The following is an 18,460-nucleotide window of genomic DNA, read 5'->3' as shown; positions in this document are numbered from 1 at the left end:
TTTAATTTCCAATAGAAATAACCAAGATAAGATTTCATTTCCAGTGATCATCCTACTTTAATCTAAAACCAACTTTTTTTTTTAGGACTACTGTACCAACCCTGCAAGTCTGCTGTCCGTGCATGCATGATCTCATGCATAAAGGAGTAATGATTTAACCTATGATCATTAAATGATCTCATGCATATTGAAGCGCCAATGCAATAATTAAATAGTGGAGTAATAATAATATTGGTTTGATGTCAGCTTAAAATTTGTTTAATATGATACCCATAAAATCACATTGATTGAGGGGGAAAAGTCAAAAACGTCCTTAAAACAACAAGCCAAAATGACCTCTTAGGATGTAAATAGACTTGATACTTCACCGCAATGACAAGCCTAAGGCGGCACAAAACGTGGAACTCGCAAATTATTTATTTTAGTTTTGTACCTATCGCTTTACTCTCTTCTTGGTGCGCGTATATTTTACCTAAATTACATGTTAATCCGTCAAGCCGTCATCACTTGATAATATCGTTTTTTATTACAAAAGATTGATATTAGGAAACTATACATTACGATGACTTTAAATAGTTAATTTTATGTGTAAAGCATAAATCAAAATTAAGGGATATATGGAAGTAGTGCAAAAATCAAATTTAAGGATTTATAAAAGCAGAGGAAGTGATAATGTTTGATTAATGATTAACATTTATGTTTTTAAATTAATTGACCTTTTATAACTAGATCAAAAATGCATGTCATAAGCATGTACAATAATATTAAGGACAACACACCAAATAATTGGATATTTAGCTATCCAATGAGCTGGCATTCTGTTATTCCTTTTTCTCATTTAGCTTTATGTTATTTTAGTACAATGAATGTATTAGATTCTGTCCAGCTAGCTTCAGCTCCTTAGTGCATGTATTAAGGGGTAATGTTGCAACCGTTTTCAAGCTAAGCAACCAGAATATCTCTCTCTATCTTCTTCTCCTAATTCTCTCTAATAATTCCTCTGCATTGATTTATCTGCACTCAATTTCTTTCACTCATCAAATAATTTATAGAATACTTCATAGTTCGTATTATAGCTTTAACAGGGTACAAACATTTTAACTAGTTTAAAATTTGGAAACAAAATTCTCATAATTTACTTTTTACAATACCCAGCTCGCAGATATTCTAAATAAATTATATTTACTTTAGATAAGTCGATTTTTCTATTTAATTATATTAGAGCCAAGGAATGTGAAATTATTCACGAGGTTAAGCAAACCATACAATTAGATTATCATATTCCTTCCCCTAAAAATTCTCTTTACCCCTTTTGTGACTATTTTCCCGTTATTGTTTTTCATTTACATTAAGTATTTAAGTTGGTTTTCATATACGGAATATCGCATACTCTATGCACCCGAACATACCTAAATGAAGCATATTTAGTCGTTTCCCATGTGAGTACACTACAATTCACATGAATCACATTATACCACATAACTAACACATTTAATTCATACAGTACGTAGTAATATGTACATAATACAAGCATTGTCCATAACTCTATAAATCATATATAGATCTATCACACATTTCTACATTAAATGTTGAATCCATATCGACCTTTAACAAACATACTCGAGTTCACCTCATATAACACACCTTTCAATCTCTCATCACAGGGTCACATTTGAACCCACTAAGCCAGGCCACGACCCATCTACACCAAATTGGAATGGCTAACATTTTCAAACAAGGAACAAAATTACAAAAGCATCACGCGTTGGCTACCCTCTCGTGGGCAAATTAAATTTTCCTTTCCTTAACGACACCAGACACAAAAGTTTTAGTCATTATGAAATGTCAGATTCCAATTATTAATAAAAATAAAAAAAATACCATAGGTTAAAAAATTTAACACTCAAATACTTCGTAGTTCGTACTGGTATAATATAAAGTTAAATTATGGACCAACCTTTGGCTTTGCCCCAAAACCCCAAACTAGTTAAAGTCAGCTTAACACTCTTCTTTGTCTTCCAACACTCCAATTTGGAAAATTCTACAACATTTTCTCTCTCCAAATTCCATGACTGTACATTAAATTCTCTCAAACTTTCTCTATCACTTTCTTACCATAAAAATTCAGATCAAAATTCCTCTGTTTTCCTCTGTTTTTCATTGATTCTTGCTCAAGTTTATACTGGGTACGTCTTAATTCTTCTTGTCTTTTCTTTTGTTTTTTGTCATTTCATTAATGAATATTTTCTTGTACTTTTTGGGTATCTGAATTTTCTTGTTGAATTATTCTGTGAATTTTGATCAATGAATTGTTTTTTTGGGTTTTAATTTCTGGGTTTGTACTCTTTATTGTTAATAGATGGTCTAAAAACTTTATATTATCTTAAATTAATTGCATGGTGGATCTCAAAATCTATACAAATACCAAGTACAGTAATAAAATACTGTGTTTGCTTGAACTGTAAGGTTGAATAAGGAAAAGGACATTTGAGGATACTTCATAAACGAAGTACTCTGTAATTCTGTATTATTATGCTATGCTCTTTTGTCCTTTATTTTAATAATTTTAATTTTTTCTTTTCCTTGTTCCCTCTTTATCTTTTCTTTTTCTTTAATTTTTTTATTTTGTAATTTTAAGTAAAGTGATTGAAAAGTTTAATCTCAAGTTTATTGATTTTTTCAAAAAAAAAAAATTCTCATAGACTACATTATTTACGTAGTACATGTAATTAAATTGGTTTTATCTCCTTATTGTATTATTGCAGCAATTTTGGTCGTGTTTATTTTCTCTTTAATTTCAATTATTATTTTGACATTTAAGATTTGGTAGGTAGAATTATTTTATTTTATTTATTTTTTCAATGTTTGGGATAACTGGAATTTTATATGCATGTAAAATGCAACACATAATTCATTTACTTCTCAATATAATATCCATTATTAATTTTTTCTTCAAAAAAAAAAAATCCATTATTAATTTATTACTATTAATTAATAGAGTATGAAAGAGTATTTATTAATTAATTATTGGTTGATGAGTACGAGTACATGTTTAATTATTAGGTAGTGGAGTACTATAAAGTATAAACTACTTCGTATAAAGTAGATTTCCACTTGCGTGTTTCTTTTTCTTTTTCTTTTTCTTTTTATATAATTAATCCGATTTTTTACTGTTCATAATGTTCGTTCAACCAACCAATATATATTTATTATAATGTGCATATAATCTAAAATTGGAACCTCCTTAATCTTTCATACTTCCTTAATTATCTTCCATTAGGTAGCAGTGTGCTGTGTGCCAGTGTAGCGCCACATTATAAGATTTATAACTCCCCATGTCCCTATATAGAATACGCTCTTGAATTCAGTACATACTGATTAACATTGTCAAGTTGTTTGGTTAACATAAACGTACACTTTTTTTTTTTTAAATTAAAACATAAGACGTACACTTAAAGGGCTTTATGTGAAATTTTTGAATATAGCTCGGAAATTAAGTGCTTGTTTGGTTAGCATAAGATCGCATGGGAATTATAAGTTCCGTAGAAGTGGAACTATGTCAAGCTGTTTGGTTAGCAATAAAACACTTGAAGGGGTTTATGTGAATGTTATACTTACCTGGCCTCAAAGTGTAGGAAGCCTTTAGGTAAATGGAGCTTACCTAGGTTAGTCCTTCTTGGGTAAGTGGAAATAATTGTGTGAATGTTTACTTCGTTCCTACTCTCAATCAAACAACTTACCAAATGAATGGAATTGAACCTCATGGGAGTTATAATCTAAATAATATGTACGTTCCACCAAACAATCACCAAGAAAGTTAAAGAAAGATTAGGTATAGAGCATTGAGGATATCAAATTTTTCTTGAAAAGGCGAGTGTGAATTTATATTGGGACGAAGGGAGTATATTAAAACAAAGTAAAACTTTTTGCAGCTTAAGAGTGCTTCTGTTGTTTTATTTATTTTTGTGCTCTTTTTGGGTCTTATCTTCTTGATTGGAGCGACATGATTCTTTTTGCTTGGATGTTGTATGTACCATTGAAAACAATTGATCAATGACCCCCACCCTCCATCCATCCTTGGACATTCATCAACACATTACACATATGCACGTACGTGTACATAATAACCAAGTTTTCCAATGGCCTAACTTGTCTTATAATATGTTTTTTTCAGATGCTGAGCAACATCATGAGCTCCTCATTGTTAAACAAAACAAAGGAATTTTGTGAGGAACACCAGTACTGAAATCTTCTGGTACATTTCTGTGGTTGGGATTCAATTCATTATAATATGGGAGCTGATTTGCTAAAAGCCTTTCAAGTGGAAACTAGAAGATTGCTTTGGCTAATTGGTTTGGTGTTTATAACTGTTATATTGTTCCAGTTTATTGAATTTCCAAAGGGTAGTGCTTTATGGTCCTTATTTTCTCGGGGTGAAGTCCCCGTGTCAAAGGACCTTAGTCTCTTTGGTGAGAACTCGACATCCTTATCAAGCAATGTGAGTTCACCGAGTATTGGAAATACTAGCATTATATCTGAAGACAGGAACAATTCTTCGGTGGGACTTGATGAAGGCCGAAATGGTTCTCATATCTTGGAGAATCCTGATCCTGGCAATATAATTGATCGTAATTCTTCATCCATTGACACTCTGAAAGGACTTGCTTTACCACCGGAAGATAATGGGAATTTAAGTTTGGCCCCAATAGAACCTCCAGTTGCACCATTAATTTTACCACATAATGTATCTCCTAATTTAAGTATGGAATTAAGCACTCCACCGCCACTGCTACTGCCACCGCCACCTCCACCTCTAGTTCATGCATCAGAAAAGAAGCCAAAGTCCAAAATATTTGAAAAGGAGGTCCTTACATTGTCAGACATGAGTGAGGAGTTGATCCAAAACTATTTATCACCTTCTACAATGGTATGTATGGTTATCTGAATTCATATACTGTCCGCATTAGTCTATTTCCTTGTGCTAATTAATTTTTAATTTCTTACTAATTCTAGATACCGCGATGGTCATCAAAAGTAGACAAGGATCTAGTACTGGCAAAACAACTGATTGAGAATGCGCCTCCCTTGAAGGATGGACTCTATGTTCCATTATATCGCAATGCAAGCATGTTTAAGAGGTAATGCACTAACGCTTATATTTGTCTTTTTTCCCTATACTCTCATTACTTCATTAGTCATGCATAAATCAAGCTCAAACTGCACATTTGGAATTGGGTTTTTGAAGCTTGGATCACGAATTGTATATTAATCTTGCGACTTAACCATTATGCCAAGTTTTTGTTTAATTACAACCAGGCTTCTGGAATGCAAATCATATCAGTAACTATGATAGATATTCATTTATTTTTTCTACTATGTTATGAAATTTTTCTAGGAGCTACGAGTTGATGGAGCAGATGCTTAAAGTCTACATCTACAAGGAAGGTGACAGGAGAATTTTCCACAGGCCACCACTTGAGGGAATATATGCTTCCGAAGGATGGTTTATGAAACAGATGGAATCAAACCGGCATTATGTCACCAAGAGACCCAGGGAAGCACACCTCTTTTACCTTCCTTTCAGTTCTCGGCAGTTGGAGGAGGCATTGTACGTGCCCAATTCACATAGCCACAAAAACCTTATACAGCATTTAAGGGAGTATGTGAGTATGATATCAACAAAGTACCCCTATTGGAACAGAACTGAGGGTGCAGATCACTTCTTTGTTGCTTGCCATGATTGGGTATGCTTCCTGTGCTTAATCTTCTCAAGTTTTATGACTAAAACATAGAAAATATATGCTTTGAATTTCGTATGTTTCTTCTTGAACCGATTGAAGTTCTTATGGAGTCCGCTTTACTTAGGGAAGTTTGTGCTACACAACTGCCTAGTGCCAATTCAGAGGAAAATGCAGGGCATCTTAATATGATTATTTGCCAATTTGGCTTAATGCATAGTCAAATTAAGATCAGTTGACCTTATATTGTTCAAGAATCTGGTTCTTTATTTTTAATTTTTGGTTTTTGGCCTTCAAACAAATTTTATAGGATGCACGTACAATACTAGATTGATTAAGGTGTATCCCGTGCTTGGACTTCAAACACCACCTGCTCATCACTACTAGGCAGCCTAGAATGCCCTCGTGACAATTGTTGTTATGATTTGATTTTCAAAAAAACACTTATATTGATACGAGTAAGATGATTTTTGACACGGAAATTTCAGAGAACCACGTTGAATCCTTGATTGTAAGAGGTTGGGACAAAATTTGACAACTATTATTACTCTACTAAGTTGAGATACCCTATATCAATATTATGAGTGCTGATTTCGTTCACTGTTTTCCCTTCACAGGCTCCATCTGAAACAAAGCGGATAATGGCTAATTGCATTAGAGCTTTATGCAATGCTGATGTCAAAGAAGGATTCAAATTTGGCAAGGATGTATCCCTCCCTGAAACATATGTACGAAAAGCACGAAATCCTTTAAGAGATATAGGAGGAAAACCTCCTTCCAAGAGAAAAACCTTAGCTTTTTATGCTGGAAATATGCATGGTTACCTCCGGCCACTTCTTTTACAATCTTGGGGCAACAATATTGATCCTGACATGAAAATATTCGGTAGCATGCCACGTTCTAAGGACAATCGAAACTACATCAACTACATGAAAACCAGCAAGTATTGCATCTGTCCTAGAGGGTACGAAGTCAATAGTCCACGAGTTGTCGAGGCCATTTTCTATGAATGTGTCCCGGTGATCATATCAGATAACTTCATTCCTCCATTTTTCGAGACATTGAACTGGGAGTCATTTGCTGTGTTTGTGGCCGAGAAAGATATACCAAATTTGAAGAACATCCTTCTTTCAATACCAGAAAAGACATTTTTTCGAATGCAAATGAGGGTTAAAAAGGTACAGCAGCATTTCTTGTGGCATCCTAAACCTCTCAAGTATGATTTGTTTCATATGATTCTTCACTCAATTTGGTATAACAGAGTTTTTCAGTTTAGACCTAAATGATTTATTTATGTTAATAGGTATGGAAAGTTTCCAACATTAGTTTGTTGTTTGTATTATTTTTTGTAATGTTTTTGGTAGAGGTTGCTAATTCTTTATTTATTTGTTCAATTAATGTATATAATTTGTGTTAATATCAAAAAACTTTGTAATTGTAAACTTGAAATAATTTAGTTCATTGATACTGTAGTATAGTGCTCCAGAATCCAGATGCTATTATAGTATCACATCTACGCGTCGTACACAATACGGCGGAATCGAATTCTTTCATTTCGAGGGGATCGCCTATCATCTCACACATGACCATGTCATTAAGTGAGGGGTTATTAATTACTCGTATTTTCCTAATCTAGTTTTTGACGTGTGTTGATGAGAATGATCTCTTGAAATCGAAAGAGATCACTTTTTGTTTTTTTATTTTTTTTTTCACTAAAACGTCCATGGTATGCATGACTAGTTAGCATGGAGTACCATATAGTCTATATTTTAAATGTTGGTTAAACTAAAGATATTCACTTTAGAAAGAAATTATTCTTTGACATAAGTATTCAACTATATATATAAAAAAATCTTGTTAATGAACGCACCTGGAGCGTTGGAGCATTTAAAATATTGCCTAAAATGATATTAATTTGTGAAAACATGATAAAATCACGTATCAATCGGTATAATTAATATTCATTTTAATTTAATCATTTTACTTTTAACTAGCTTATCCAACGCCGACGTTCATTAGCTTTTGCCATTTAAATTGCATGTGTACTTTTGTACTAAAAAAAAAGGAAAATTTGCAAATTGCAGCCATTTAAAGTTCGTATTTTGCAAATTGCAGCCATTAAAATTTTTTTTTGTAAATTGCAGCCCAAAAGTTCGTATAAATTGTAAATTGCAACCCGATTCAATTTTTTCATCGGTTTACATGTTGAAAAATCTCCAGTAAAGGTTGTAGGGGTCATTTAATCCTTAGGGACCCGAATTGAGCTCGGAATTAGCAAAAAAATAACGTAAGTGTCTCATATTTACAGTTTCCCACAAATCGATACATTTTTGTTACGCAAAACGAGATATTTGCGTTATTTTTTTGCTAATTCCGAGCTCAATTCGGTCCCCTAAGCCCTAAATTCCTAAAATGACCCCTAAAACCTTAATCGAAGATTTTTCAACTTGTAAACCGATGAAAAAGTTGAATCGGGCTGTAATTTACAATTTATATGAACTTTTAGGCTGCAATTTGCAAAATACGAATTTTAAATGACTGCAATTTACAAATTTTTTTTTTTAAAAAAAAACCATTATACTCTTTCCTTTCAAAAGGCAACAAATCACCTACGAATCTACAATACGGACACACTAATCTCCGAGAAACGTAAGAAAAATGGCAGATATCATGAAGAGAATTGTTAAACCACATTTAACCACTCAATATTCAATGCCCTCTTGCCCCTTCTACCTTTTTTCACCCAGAAAAAGTTTCTCCATTTTCACAATTCACCCTTTCCCCTTTATTAATTTTTATACTTTTTTACTTTTTTTTTTTTTTTTTTGGGTAGCTTCTTTACCAAATTCCATAACCAGACAGGGGAGGTGGAGGAGGAGAGAGAAAGTGAGAGGGGGTTAGACATGATAATAAAAACCCCTGATTTTGATCAGATCTATCCATTGCAATACTCTATTTTGATGGTCTGAAAATTCAATTAAATAAATTCTGAAGAAAAAAAAAAAACAAGAAATTCATTAAAAAGATTTTTTTTTTTTTTTTTTTATTTCAATGGCAAGTGCTTCTGTGAAGATGAAGCCCATCAACAGGAATCAAGCTGGGCCTTCATCTTCTTCAAGCAAACCCATTTTAAAGAAAAAGATTGAACCTTCAAAATCTGTTGCTGATTCCAAGTTTAATAAGTCTGTCCCAGTAAAAACTGCAAAACCTGAGGTACCCATTTTCTGATTCTTAATTTCTATTGGATGATGTGGTGAATTTTTTATAATTTAACTGTCAGTTTACATATTGGTTTATTGGGTGTTTGTTAATCTATGTGGGTAAGTGGATTTATTGTTGCTTTGTAGTGTCCAGGATTAGACGAGAAATGAAAAGTCCGAGTAACATAGGCTTTCGTAACTATTATCTATAGCTGATTAATAGCTGATTATTGTTTTTTGTCATTGTTTGAATTTGTAGGAGAAAGGGAAAGCAGTTGTACCTGCAACACCTGTTAAGAAGAAAAGGGAAAAGAAGGTTTTCAATTTGACAGGACAGAAATATGACCCTCCAGAGGAGGTAAATTTGGATTGAATTATTGATATAATTTTTCATTATAGCAGATGTCTTGTCACATTGGTGTAACTTATTTATATGTGATCTTGTTGACAGAGGGAGCCCTTGAGGATATTCTATGAATCGTTGTCGAAACAAATACCAAGTAGCGAAATGGCAGAATTCTGGTGAGCATTATAATGTTCTGTGCTTATTGTGATGGTCTGTGAATCTATTGTTATTTTGTTCGGCCTTGGTTGTTGCTGTAATGAGTATTCTATGGGGATATTATGTAAAGTGCATTATGTGAAGGAGAGATATCGTGCTACTTGTCTGACCGAGTTAGGAGACTTAGGACTTTGGAATTAGAATTGATTAGCATCACTGTGCATGTCCTTCATGCATTCTTGAGGTGGAAATTAGTTTTAAGTCCTTTAACTAATGTTTTTGGCAACGTATGTTCTTAATATTTACATAATTGTTGCTCTTCCTTTACGTTAATAAATAAGCTAAAAATCATTGAAGACAAGTTAGACAACCAAATACAATCAAAATCTCAGAAGTGTCACTTCAAATTGCATCAATATCTTTGCACTCTCATCTTTGAGGAAAGTTTGAGTGCTAAAACTCTTCCTGTGAAACCAAATTTCTCAACTCATACAAGCAAAACATTAATACATCATTTCTCTACATAAAGTTGCATGTCTTGTAGCTGCACAATGCACACTGTTTCAGCTAAAAATTATCATACAGCTTGCTTCTTTTTTCTTTCTTCCTTCATAAATGACCAACCATGTCTTCTCAGCATCAAAGTACATCAGAGGCCTTAAAATGTTGAGCAAAAGTAAGACTTGTTGAACTACTGTCTGGTTTCCTTAGCATAACAGCTGGTGAAAAATAAAAGATGATCACAGATTCAACTTCTCTCTAGGCAAAGAGGATAACTGTTGATTTGCTATTGTTTAAACTGTCTTTAGATGCAATTCTATTCTGAATTATGAACCATGTAACCTAAATTCTCTTTGGGTTACATATATTTCTCTTCCAAGCTACCTTAGAGCAAAATTCCGTGCACTTCTGTTATTACAACAGGCTATGGATTTTGTTTCACTTGGGCTTTGGGGAAGAGAAATGCTTTACATGATATGGTATATAATGACATAACATGATTAGAAGCTGATTATAGACATGGGTTGAGATGAAGTTATACAATTTCAACCTCAAGATTCTTATGGCTGCATGATCAGGATTTGTCATTGGTATATCAGAGTTTTGATACGAGTAATAATTTACTGCCATATAGCATCAGGTAACTCAGGTCATTGTCATTTATTAGAATGCTGACCTTGGAAGCTAAGTAGATGTTTGGCTCATGTGACACAGTGACACACATACTACATCTAGGGAAATTGGGAATTATTTAAAATCAAAAGTGATGATATACACATTATATAATAAAATATCCAAAATGGAATTAAGGTTGTGGCAAGGGAGGAAAACTAAGATGTAGCTGCACAATTAGATGTACCATTGATTTATCTAATTAAAATCATTAACAGTACAAAATTCTATCATTTTAAGCTCACCTCTTTCACTTATTGATTCATTATTAGAAAATGTGAAGGTTCCAATTGAATTCAGCGGTTTAATCAGAGTTGAAAATGAAGGAGAAAATATTGTGAACAGAATATAATTAATTGAGAGATTGAATTTGAAGGTACAAGGAATAAGGACTAAATGAGGAATGGATGTTGAACATTGAAGTCTTAAAGGTCAAAGGTGAATGGGAAGAAGCGACATTTGTCCCTAAAGGTTTGTGATTTTAAAAATTTGGTATACATATGACTTATGGAGATTGAAAATAGACAGACAGAAAGTCAGTTAGTGCAATTCCTTGGACTTCACCATAAATTAATCTTGAAACAAATCTACTGTGTTATGAGTATGGAGATACATATATGTAAAAGACTTGCCTTAAGGGGAGGGGCACTTTAGTTAAGGAAAATCAATTGAAGGAGGAAGGCTACTAGTGGTATATATATAGGATAGATTAATTAGAGAAAAGGAAGCAGAAATTTTTGAGAGAGTATCATTTAATTTCCAAGCGAAGATCTGAGGTTGTAATCTTAGTGGTGATTTAATTGGACTGCTAAACCAATCAAGAAACAGGGAAGGCTTTTAGCTGGCTGGGGAAACTAACTGTCAAATTTACCCTAATTTTTCTTCTTCCTCATTTCTACAAATCTGATTTTTCATATCTATAACAACTTGGGTGAATAAAATTTGTCCAAAACTTTAAAGGACTTTGTCAATGGCTGATCCTCTCTCCCCCTCTATTGGATTTTATATTTTAGGCTCAGAACTTTAGTTGAAGTTGTGCCTAGTTGCCTACTGTGGTGATTTCACAAATCTTTCAGGGTTTGGAGATTAGATGCCCCCCACCCCCCACCCCAAATTGTGTAGAATACTTTTAGTTTCCATTGGTTGAAGAAAAATACCCAGCTAAAATGACCAAAACTTAGGTGTCAAATGAAGTTTTAGTGGGTGGAGTTTTTATATGATGTTGTCATAGGGATAGGAAAAAATATATTAAAGAGTCCTGAGTTGAAGATCGGAACATGGACATATAAATAGGCAGGCTGGATAGAGGCTTTGGTTTCCAAGCTTTATTTATTTATTTATTTTTATCACAGCAATGGAAACATAAACAAAAGTGCTAAATTGACCACCAAGAAGAAGAAGACCCACAAAGGTTGAAGGAAGAACTACATCCCAAAACCCAAGAAATCAGTTAGGACTCCAAATTTGAAACCTCGCCAACTCTAATTAGTACGTACTGCTGAAGGTTATTCTTGTTAGGTCTGTAGAATAAATTAGAGTATGATTAGAGAAGAGGAGATGAAAGATGATGAATTGCTCATAAAATGAGAGATTGACATTAGTGAAGGTTAAAGAGTTAGGTCTATTAGTCTACATATTACTAAGTACATCCTTCATTTCTTAATTGCAACACTTTGTTTGTTGTTCTATACATATCCCAATTTGTCCACATTTTAGTAAAAAAATTGATTTCCTTGAAATTTCCAACAATTGTCAAAAGGAGATGTTTCCAAAAAAATTACAACACTTCTAAATTTGGTTAGTTTTACTAATAAAAATACTAAAAATGACCTTACTTTGTGGAGTGAATGGGGACGAAAGGGGTTAGATTAGGTTATTTGGGTAATAAGGAGTAGGTGAAGCCTTGCCTCTATTTCTTTCCTTAAAAATGTGTCATTCTCTAAGTAATGTAATTTTATCGAAATAGGGATGTATTATGTAAAAATTTTGGGTTAGCCAATGTATAACTGTAAAATAGTAAGTTTTTGTAGTAGGAGATTTTAGAGGATATTGAGAGATTTCTTATAACCTTGAGTAGATTAATAGAAGGGAGATCTTCTTGTTAGAGAAAATGCAATGGTAGGTTTAAGGAAGAAGCTTGTATTTTGGTAGGTTGGTATCTAAAAGCATTTCTTAAGTGGGATAATAGTTGAGGTGTTGCATGAATTTGGTTCTCTTTGGCATGGAGGAAATGAGTGATTCAAAGTGCGTATGATCTTCTAAGCAATGGTTTGGATGTGTTAACTAGGACTAGTGTTCACTGTACTAGCCTGTGGGAGTTTATCATCACTCGCCTTTTTCTTGGTCAAATACAAGGTAAATAATGAAGATAATATCATTTTGTGGGAACTTCTCTAGTATCCCTTTGTCTTGCCTCTGTTTGTTTTCAATTACCCATCAAACTTAATAAAATTTTTTGGGGAGGAATGGTTTTAACTCTTGTTGGAACTTTTGTTTTGAATAGCCCTTTATGATTGGGAGTTTGGAGAGCTGACTAAATTGTGGGGCATTCTTGATTCTATAGTATAATTTTTTTACATAAACTCTAAGTTCATCATCTTTACCTCTTACTATTATTCTTTGGAAGGCTAAGGCTCTGAGCTGGGTGAAATTGTGTGGGTTTTTAGTTTGAGAAACTCAGTACTGTTGAAAGTCTGCCTGTAGGTGAAACACATTATCATCTCTTCATGTGTGCCTTTTCTTTCCTGTTTTGGGGAGACTTGTGAATACCCTGTTTTTGGGTTGTTAGGTGCACTGACTTACCTATGGAAGAGGCTTTGTAGTTTGGTAGGGAGTTAATGGGTTTTCCTATTAAATGCATTGGATCATTTATGCTCCTGTGAAGTTTGGTAGCCTAAAGTGGCGAACAGCTTTGCGGTGGGTTTGCTAATATATGGGTGCTTGGGTTTGAGAGGAATGTTTTGGATAGTCTTCTTGGCTTTGTTATGCGATCTGGTGTTCTAATTAGCTAAACTACAGTCAAATTCTCATGAGCATTTCTTTGGCATTTCTCCTTTCAGTGTAATGAGTTCTGATTCCCCCCCTTGATTTGCTTCCTTATTTGTAGAATTGTAGCTCTTGATATCCTTCTGAATGGATATTCTTTTCTTCCTAAAAAAACCCTGTTATCCTGTATGCGACATAATATCCAGTGAAGATGTAATTCTCTTGTAAAAACAATTCAGAGAAGAATGGATTGACTTGACCATCCGACCCACTTGTATGGTGTTCCCTGGGCTTAGTAAAAGGACGTTCAGAAAAGATGAGTTATTGTTTGATTACCATGAAAGCAGATCTCTCTAGAGACAATAACTTTATATTAATATTTGACTCCTTTCAGGTAGCACCAAAACCTCATCTCACCAGTCATTCGCTGGAAACCTTCTTATTTACAATAGTATAATTGTGTTTTAGAAAGATACATGTCTGATTATATGTTTAATGAATTGTCTGCTTTCTTTCTCATAAACTTATTCTTTTTTTTTTTTTTTTTTTTTTTTTTTTTTTTCTCATGCAATTATTGTCTTTCATCAAGTCTTGCCATTTTGAGGAAGACATCAATGTATCGTGCAAACTTAAAATGAGTACATTAAACATTTAGTTGTTTTTGTATTCCACTTTGACTTCTTGTATCTAAACCCTGATTAGTGCTTCCTCTGTTTTCTTGAGTTCTTAATCCAAAATTTAGTTTATGAACTAGTATGAAGTGGATATATCCATTTCAGGAGTATATATGTATATTTTTTTCAATGAAAGTAGACCTTTCTTAGAATACCTGGTGCCTGTGTATAGTGGCTGTAGCTATAAGCTCATATGGGATGACTGGAAGTCAGTATGCCTATGCTCTGTTCCACTCATCAAAAAGTGTTGATGAGCCATACCTCCCCGATGCACTTAAATTTGCACAGCCTCCCATACTAGACATATATAGTTGGACTTGAGATCCCTATATGTTTCTTTAGTAGTTCCATTACAAGAGTTATTAACACTTGGTTCACTGTAGTTGCTTAGGCACCATTTGCACCAGCAAACTGTCTTGTAAGCTGGTGAGTGATGATAAGCTTATTTATTGGTGGTCTGGATTATGGAGACGTACCCTGTGGACAAAATTGTAATGCCATATATTGGGTGTAGACTAGTGCATTCAGGAGCATGCTCATGGTGGTTGGTCTTTCTATTGGTATTATGAGTTTATATAGCATGATTCTTTCGGTTCCGTGACGCTGACATTCAAGGGAATGGAACTCTGTAATGGTATTGCTATATATGTTTCTGACAATCCACTCAGCACCAATTATTTCTCAAATGACAATGCTCAGTTGTATAATAATGTCCCATGACGTGCTGAGGCCACATTAGAGAAGCTCCTCAAAATAAGTTTTCATGCCTAATAGCTAATATTTTATAATACCATTATGCAGTGTAATGAGTATTCAGAGTGAATACCTTATGACCTTTTTTGTGTAATGATTGCCTCCTTTGAACAACAACAAAACCTAGTATGAATCTGTCTGTTGTGCTTGGAAGGTTATGATTGGGATAAGCTATTTTGTTTACTGATAGACCTTCAGAGATTAAGCTACTCTACCATCTAGGTATCCAAATTTGTCTAGTTAGATCTCTCTATTACTCTTCACACTCAGGTTAAGAACGACAATTGACTACTCATTGGTGAATCTGGTCCTTTGTTTGTCAGTCAGGACATTTCTAGTTGGGAATTTCTTTGCTAGCTTGTAGAGTTTGTCTTCATTTGATTTGATTCTCTGTGTTTTAGTTAAGTTTGCTTCATTCCAAATTATTTGATTAATACCGTGAAATTTAACCTATCAACTACTACAAGAACTGGCAGAGCCCACTCGATTAATTACCTGACCTCCTTTATTTTATCCGATTAGGAGCAACATCTTAATAGTTATTGAATGTGCTTGCTCAACTGCTTAATTGTTTGCTACTTATTTACTTGTCCAAATCATAATACTCGCAGCCTCAGAGGTTTTGGATAATAATGGAGACAATCATGAAAGCTTTTGCTTGAATAGTTGACAAGGACTCTTTTGATTCAACAGTAGAATATACAACTGTGGCGTGGACCTTCCACTATCATATCCTTTGCTTTATTCATAATCAGCTGAACTTCTTTTGGTGTTGGTTGAGTTGTCGTGATGTTGAAGTTTCTATCTTTTTGCATGTTTAAATTGTGTTAGTCCTCGAAGTCTTTGTTAAAGCAGAGATCTGTATTAAGTATTTGACCTAGTGGGGCGTGTTGCAGCTATTGCTCACACGGTACGTTGTATGTCACATTGTCACCCATGCTAACAAAATGTTATATGGGAAATTCTGAGGTGACTCTGCATTCTTTAAAGTTTCGTATGGTGGAAATTTTAAAAATTTGATTTTCTGAAATGATCCTTGTTATCGTTTAACAAACTTTAGTGACTTTAAAATGCAAATTAATGAAAATATCTGTTAAATTAAAAAAAATAAAAATAAAAACCATTAATTACTCTCAGTCCCACCCCCTTCATGGCAGCTAACAAGCTCCAATGTTACCTCTTCCTTATCCATTCCCCACCAATAAAGCTTCCACCTTTGCCAGTAATTCTTTCAAATTTTGAATTAATATTCACTTCACAGTTGAACTCTATGCTCAAGGCCTCAAGCTATCAAATTCCTTCCATATTATCAGCCCAGCCATTAAAACATCTGGGATACCCTGAAATGAAAATAAGGTGATTGCAGTGAATGAGGGAATTTGAAAGGCCGCGTGCCTTCCACATTGATTGTTTCATGACCGGATTATCAAGCCTTTATTTATTCTCCACCGTATTAAAGTTTACAGAACACAGATTTATGACCATTATCATATGGAATTTCCCAGATGATAACGATGTTGAGGGGGAGTTATTTCTCTTGTTTCAACTTTTAAAAAATTCTATGTGATTTCTCCTATCTTTTCACATACTCTGATATTCATTCCAATGATATGTCCTGATGATGTTTCTGAATGCCTTGTGGATGTGTTTGATTATGATTAGACGTTACCGTTGCAAACACCACATGCACTTCTGCTCTTTTGATACTACCCATAGCACAACTTGTCCTTGAGCTAGTTTTCTTTTGGGAGCTAAAAATCATTTGTTAGATCTCTAGAGAATTACCTAGGCTCCACTGCCGTACTGATAATGTCAAATGACCTGCTTCTACAGATTCATTTTTAATTTTCTAGGCTTTCAACTAGTCTTGTCTGTAGCAAAACTTGGTATAAAAATAATTGAATCATAAAGTTGTTTTCTCTGCATAAATATTCACATAATTAAAATCCACCGTAAATCTCAGGCTGGCTTTCTGCATTAAATTTTGCTGTTTGGATGTTAGCTATGCGTCATAATGGAATAAAGGTTGCATAAATGCCTTCTCTTATGTAATAAACGATATTACACTCGTGCTGAAAATTGGATGGTTTTATCCATGCCTTAGCTTAGATGTCAATTTTAAACGTCAGTCTTCACTTTATATGTAGCTAGATTTATTTGAGAACGGAAAATTTACTTAGTGGGCTTCAGCATTTCCTGATTAGACTAATGTGGACCTGAATTTAGAAGTGGACAAACAACAAATTTCCCCCCTTCTTTGATTATGAAGAATGAAGTATGAGTGAGTCAATATTATTCTCCGACAATTTCTAAGGAATTAGGATTGTTGGTTTTGCATTTCAAAGTTCTATTGTTGTAAGTTGGAGCTTTTTTAGCTAAATGATGATTAGCTTTTGACAATTTGATTTTTTTATTACGGAGTATGTTCTCTTGCGGTATTCAAGTTGATCTACAGCTTGGAATTAGCTGGCCAAATAATGTTATTTCATAGCTTGGGACTCTTTCAGTTAGGGATTTTCTGGAGTTATTTTGCTCAATTTTCTGGGAAAATTTCTTGAATATATTTTGACGTGCTCACTGTTGCAGATATCTGGAGGAAAAAAAAAATGTGTTTTTTGTTTGTTAGTTATGAATTGATTTCCATATAGGAATCAATTATGTGACTTGGACTAAATAATCTGATAATTGTGATATGAAGGCAATAACAAGGGCTGTTTTGCAGGTTGATGGAACATGGTTTATTGTCTCCTGAAAGAGCTAAAAAGGCCTTTGAGAGGAAACAGCGAAAGCAGAAACAACTTAAGATGGGAACTCCTATAAAATCGACGCCTGCACCTAGTAGACCAGAAAGTTCAAATAGACAAAAGCTTGTATCTAAGAACGGTGATATGAAGGCCAAGAAAAGAATTGTTGAAGACAGTGATGACGAAGTCATTGGGAATGCTAAAAGAAGGAGAGCATAAAGTATGGTACCTTCGCACTCCATAGCAAAAAGTATTTGTAGAACATTCCACAAGGTTAGTTTCCTTATCATTCAAATTCTGAACAATACCATAGCAAAAGTCCATTGTAACAATCTTATAGGGTATAAGTTGAAGTCCTTTTTTCACTGATATACATTGTCAGATTCGAGAATAAAGGAATAAAATACAAGTTTTCTTTTATACAGCTCAACTGTGTTATTGATTCCAGTGGTTCTACACTTCTACTTATCTGACTGCTAGTTTCTCTTCAGAATTATCTGACGCATCTTCTTTGTGCTTAATCTCAAAACATCTTTCTTGTTGAGATTTAATATCAAAGTTTCATTTAGCAGCATACTGTATACTTGTATTTTTTAAAAAACTCTTACCTGTAGTTGGTTATTGAATGCTCATGGGCCATCTGAATGCATGGTTATAACGAGCGGTTCCCGGTATATTTTTAACTATATCA

At 33.9% G+C, this 18,460-nt stretch overlaps 2 protein-coding genes across 2 annotated transcripts; both read left to right on the top strand.

Moving 5' to 3' along the window:
* The first annotated feature begins 1,952 nt into the window (after positions 1-1,952).
* Positions 1,953-7,207, top strand: LOC145556419 (putative glycosyltransferase At3g07620). Its single transcript, XM_081618074.1, has 5 exons — positions 1,953-2,186; positions 4,175-4,927; positions 5,014-5,138; positions 5,396-5,744; positions 6,356-7,207. The coding sequence occupies exons 2-5, from the start codon at positions 4,292-4,294 to the stop codon at positions 7,022-7,024; spliced, it is 1,779 nt and encodes a 592-aa protein (XP_081474200.1). The 5' UTR covers positions 1,953-2,186; positions 4,175-4,291; the 3' UTR covers positions 7,025-7,207.
* Positions 7,208-8,608: 1,401 nt separating this feature from the next.
* On the top strand, positions 8,609-18,193 carry LOC145556418 (uncharacterized). The gene is made up of 4 exons (XM_081618073.1): positions 8,609-8,951; positions 9,198-9,296; positions 9,390-9,460; positions 17,748-18,193. Exons 1-4 carry the CDS (start codon positions 8,790-8,792, stop codon positions 17,986-17,988), a joined length of 573 nt encoding a protein of 190 aa, XP_081474199.1. The 5' UTR covers positions 8,609-8,789; the 3' UTR covers positions 17,989-18,193.
* Positions 18,194-18,460: the final 267 nt, after the last annotated feature.

Source organism: Chenopodium album, chromosome 8 (assembly GCF_948465745.1).
Source record: "Chenopodium album chromosome 8, dcCheAlbu1.1, whole genome shotgun sequence".
Taxonomy (NCBI): domain Eukaryota; kingdom Viridiplantae; phylum Streptophyta; class Magnoliopsida; order Caryophyllales; family Amaranthaceae; genus Chenopodium; species Chenopodium album.
The sequence above is the reverse complement of the archived record's forward strand: the minus strand, read 5'-3'. Positions and strand labels throughout refer to the sequence as shown.

Coding starts and splice junctions, on each gene's coding strand:
- LOC145556419 (XM_081618074.1), top strand. CDS start 4,292: ATGGGAGCTGATTTGCTAAAAGCCTTTCAAGTGGAAACTAGAAGATTG. Junction 5,139..5,395: donor AATGCAAGCATGTTTAAGAG/GTAATGCACTAA, acceptor AAATTTTTCTAG/GAGCTACGAGTTGATGGAGC. Junction 5,745..6,355: donor TTGTTGCTTGCCATGATTGG/GTATGCTTCCTG, acceptor TTCCCTTCACAG/GCTCCATCTGAAACAAAGCG.
- LOC145556418 (XM_081618073.1), top strand. CDS start 8,790: ATGGCAAGTGCTTCTGTGAAGATGAAGCCCATCAACAGGAATCAAGCT. Junction 8,952..9,197: donor TAAAAACTGCAAAACCTGAG/GTACCCATTTTC, acceptor TTGAATTTGTAG/GAGAAAGGGAAAGCAGTTGT. Junction 9,297..9,389: donor AATATGACCCTCCAGAGGAG/GTAAATTTGGAT, acceptor TCTTGTTGACAG/AGGGAGCCCTTGAGGATATT.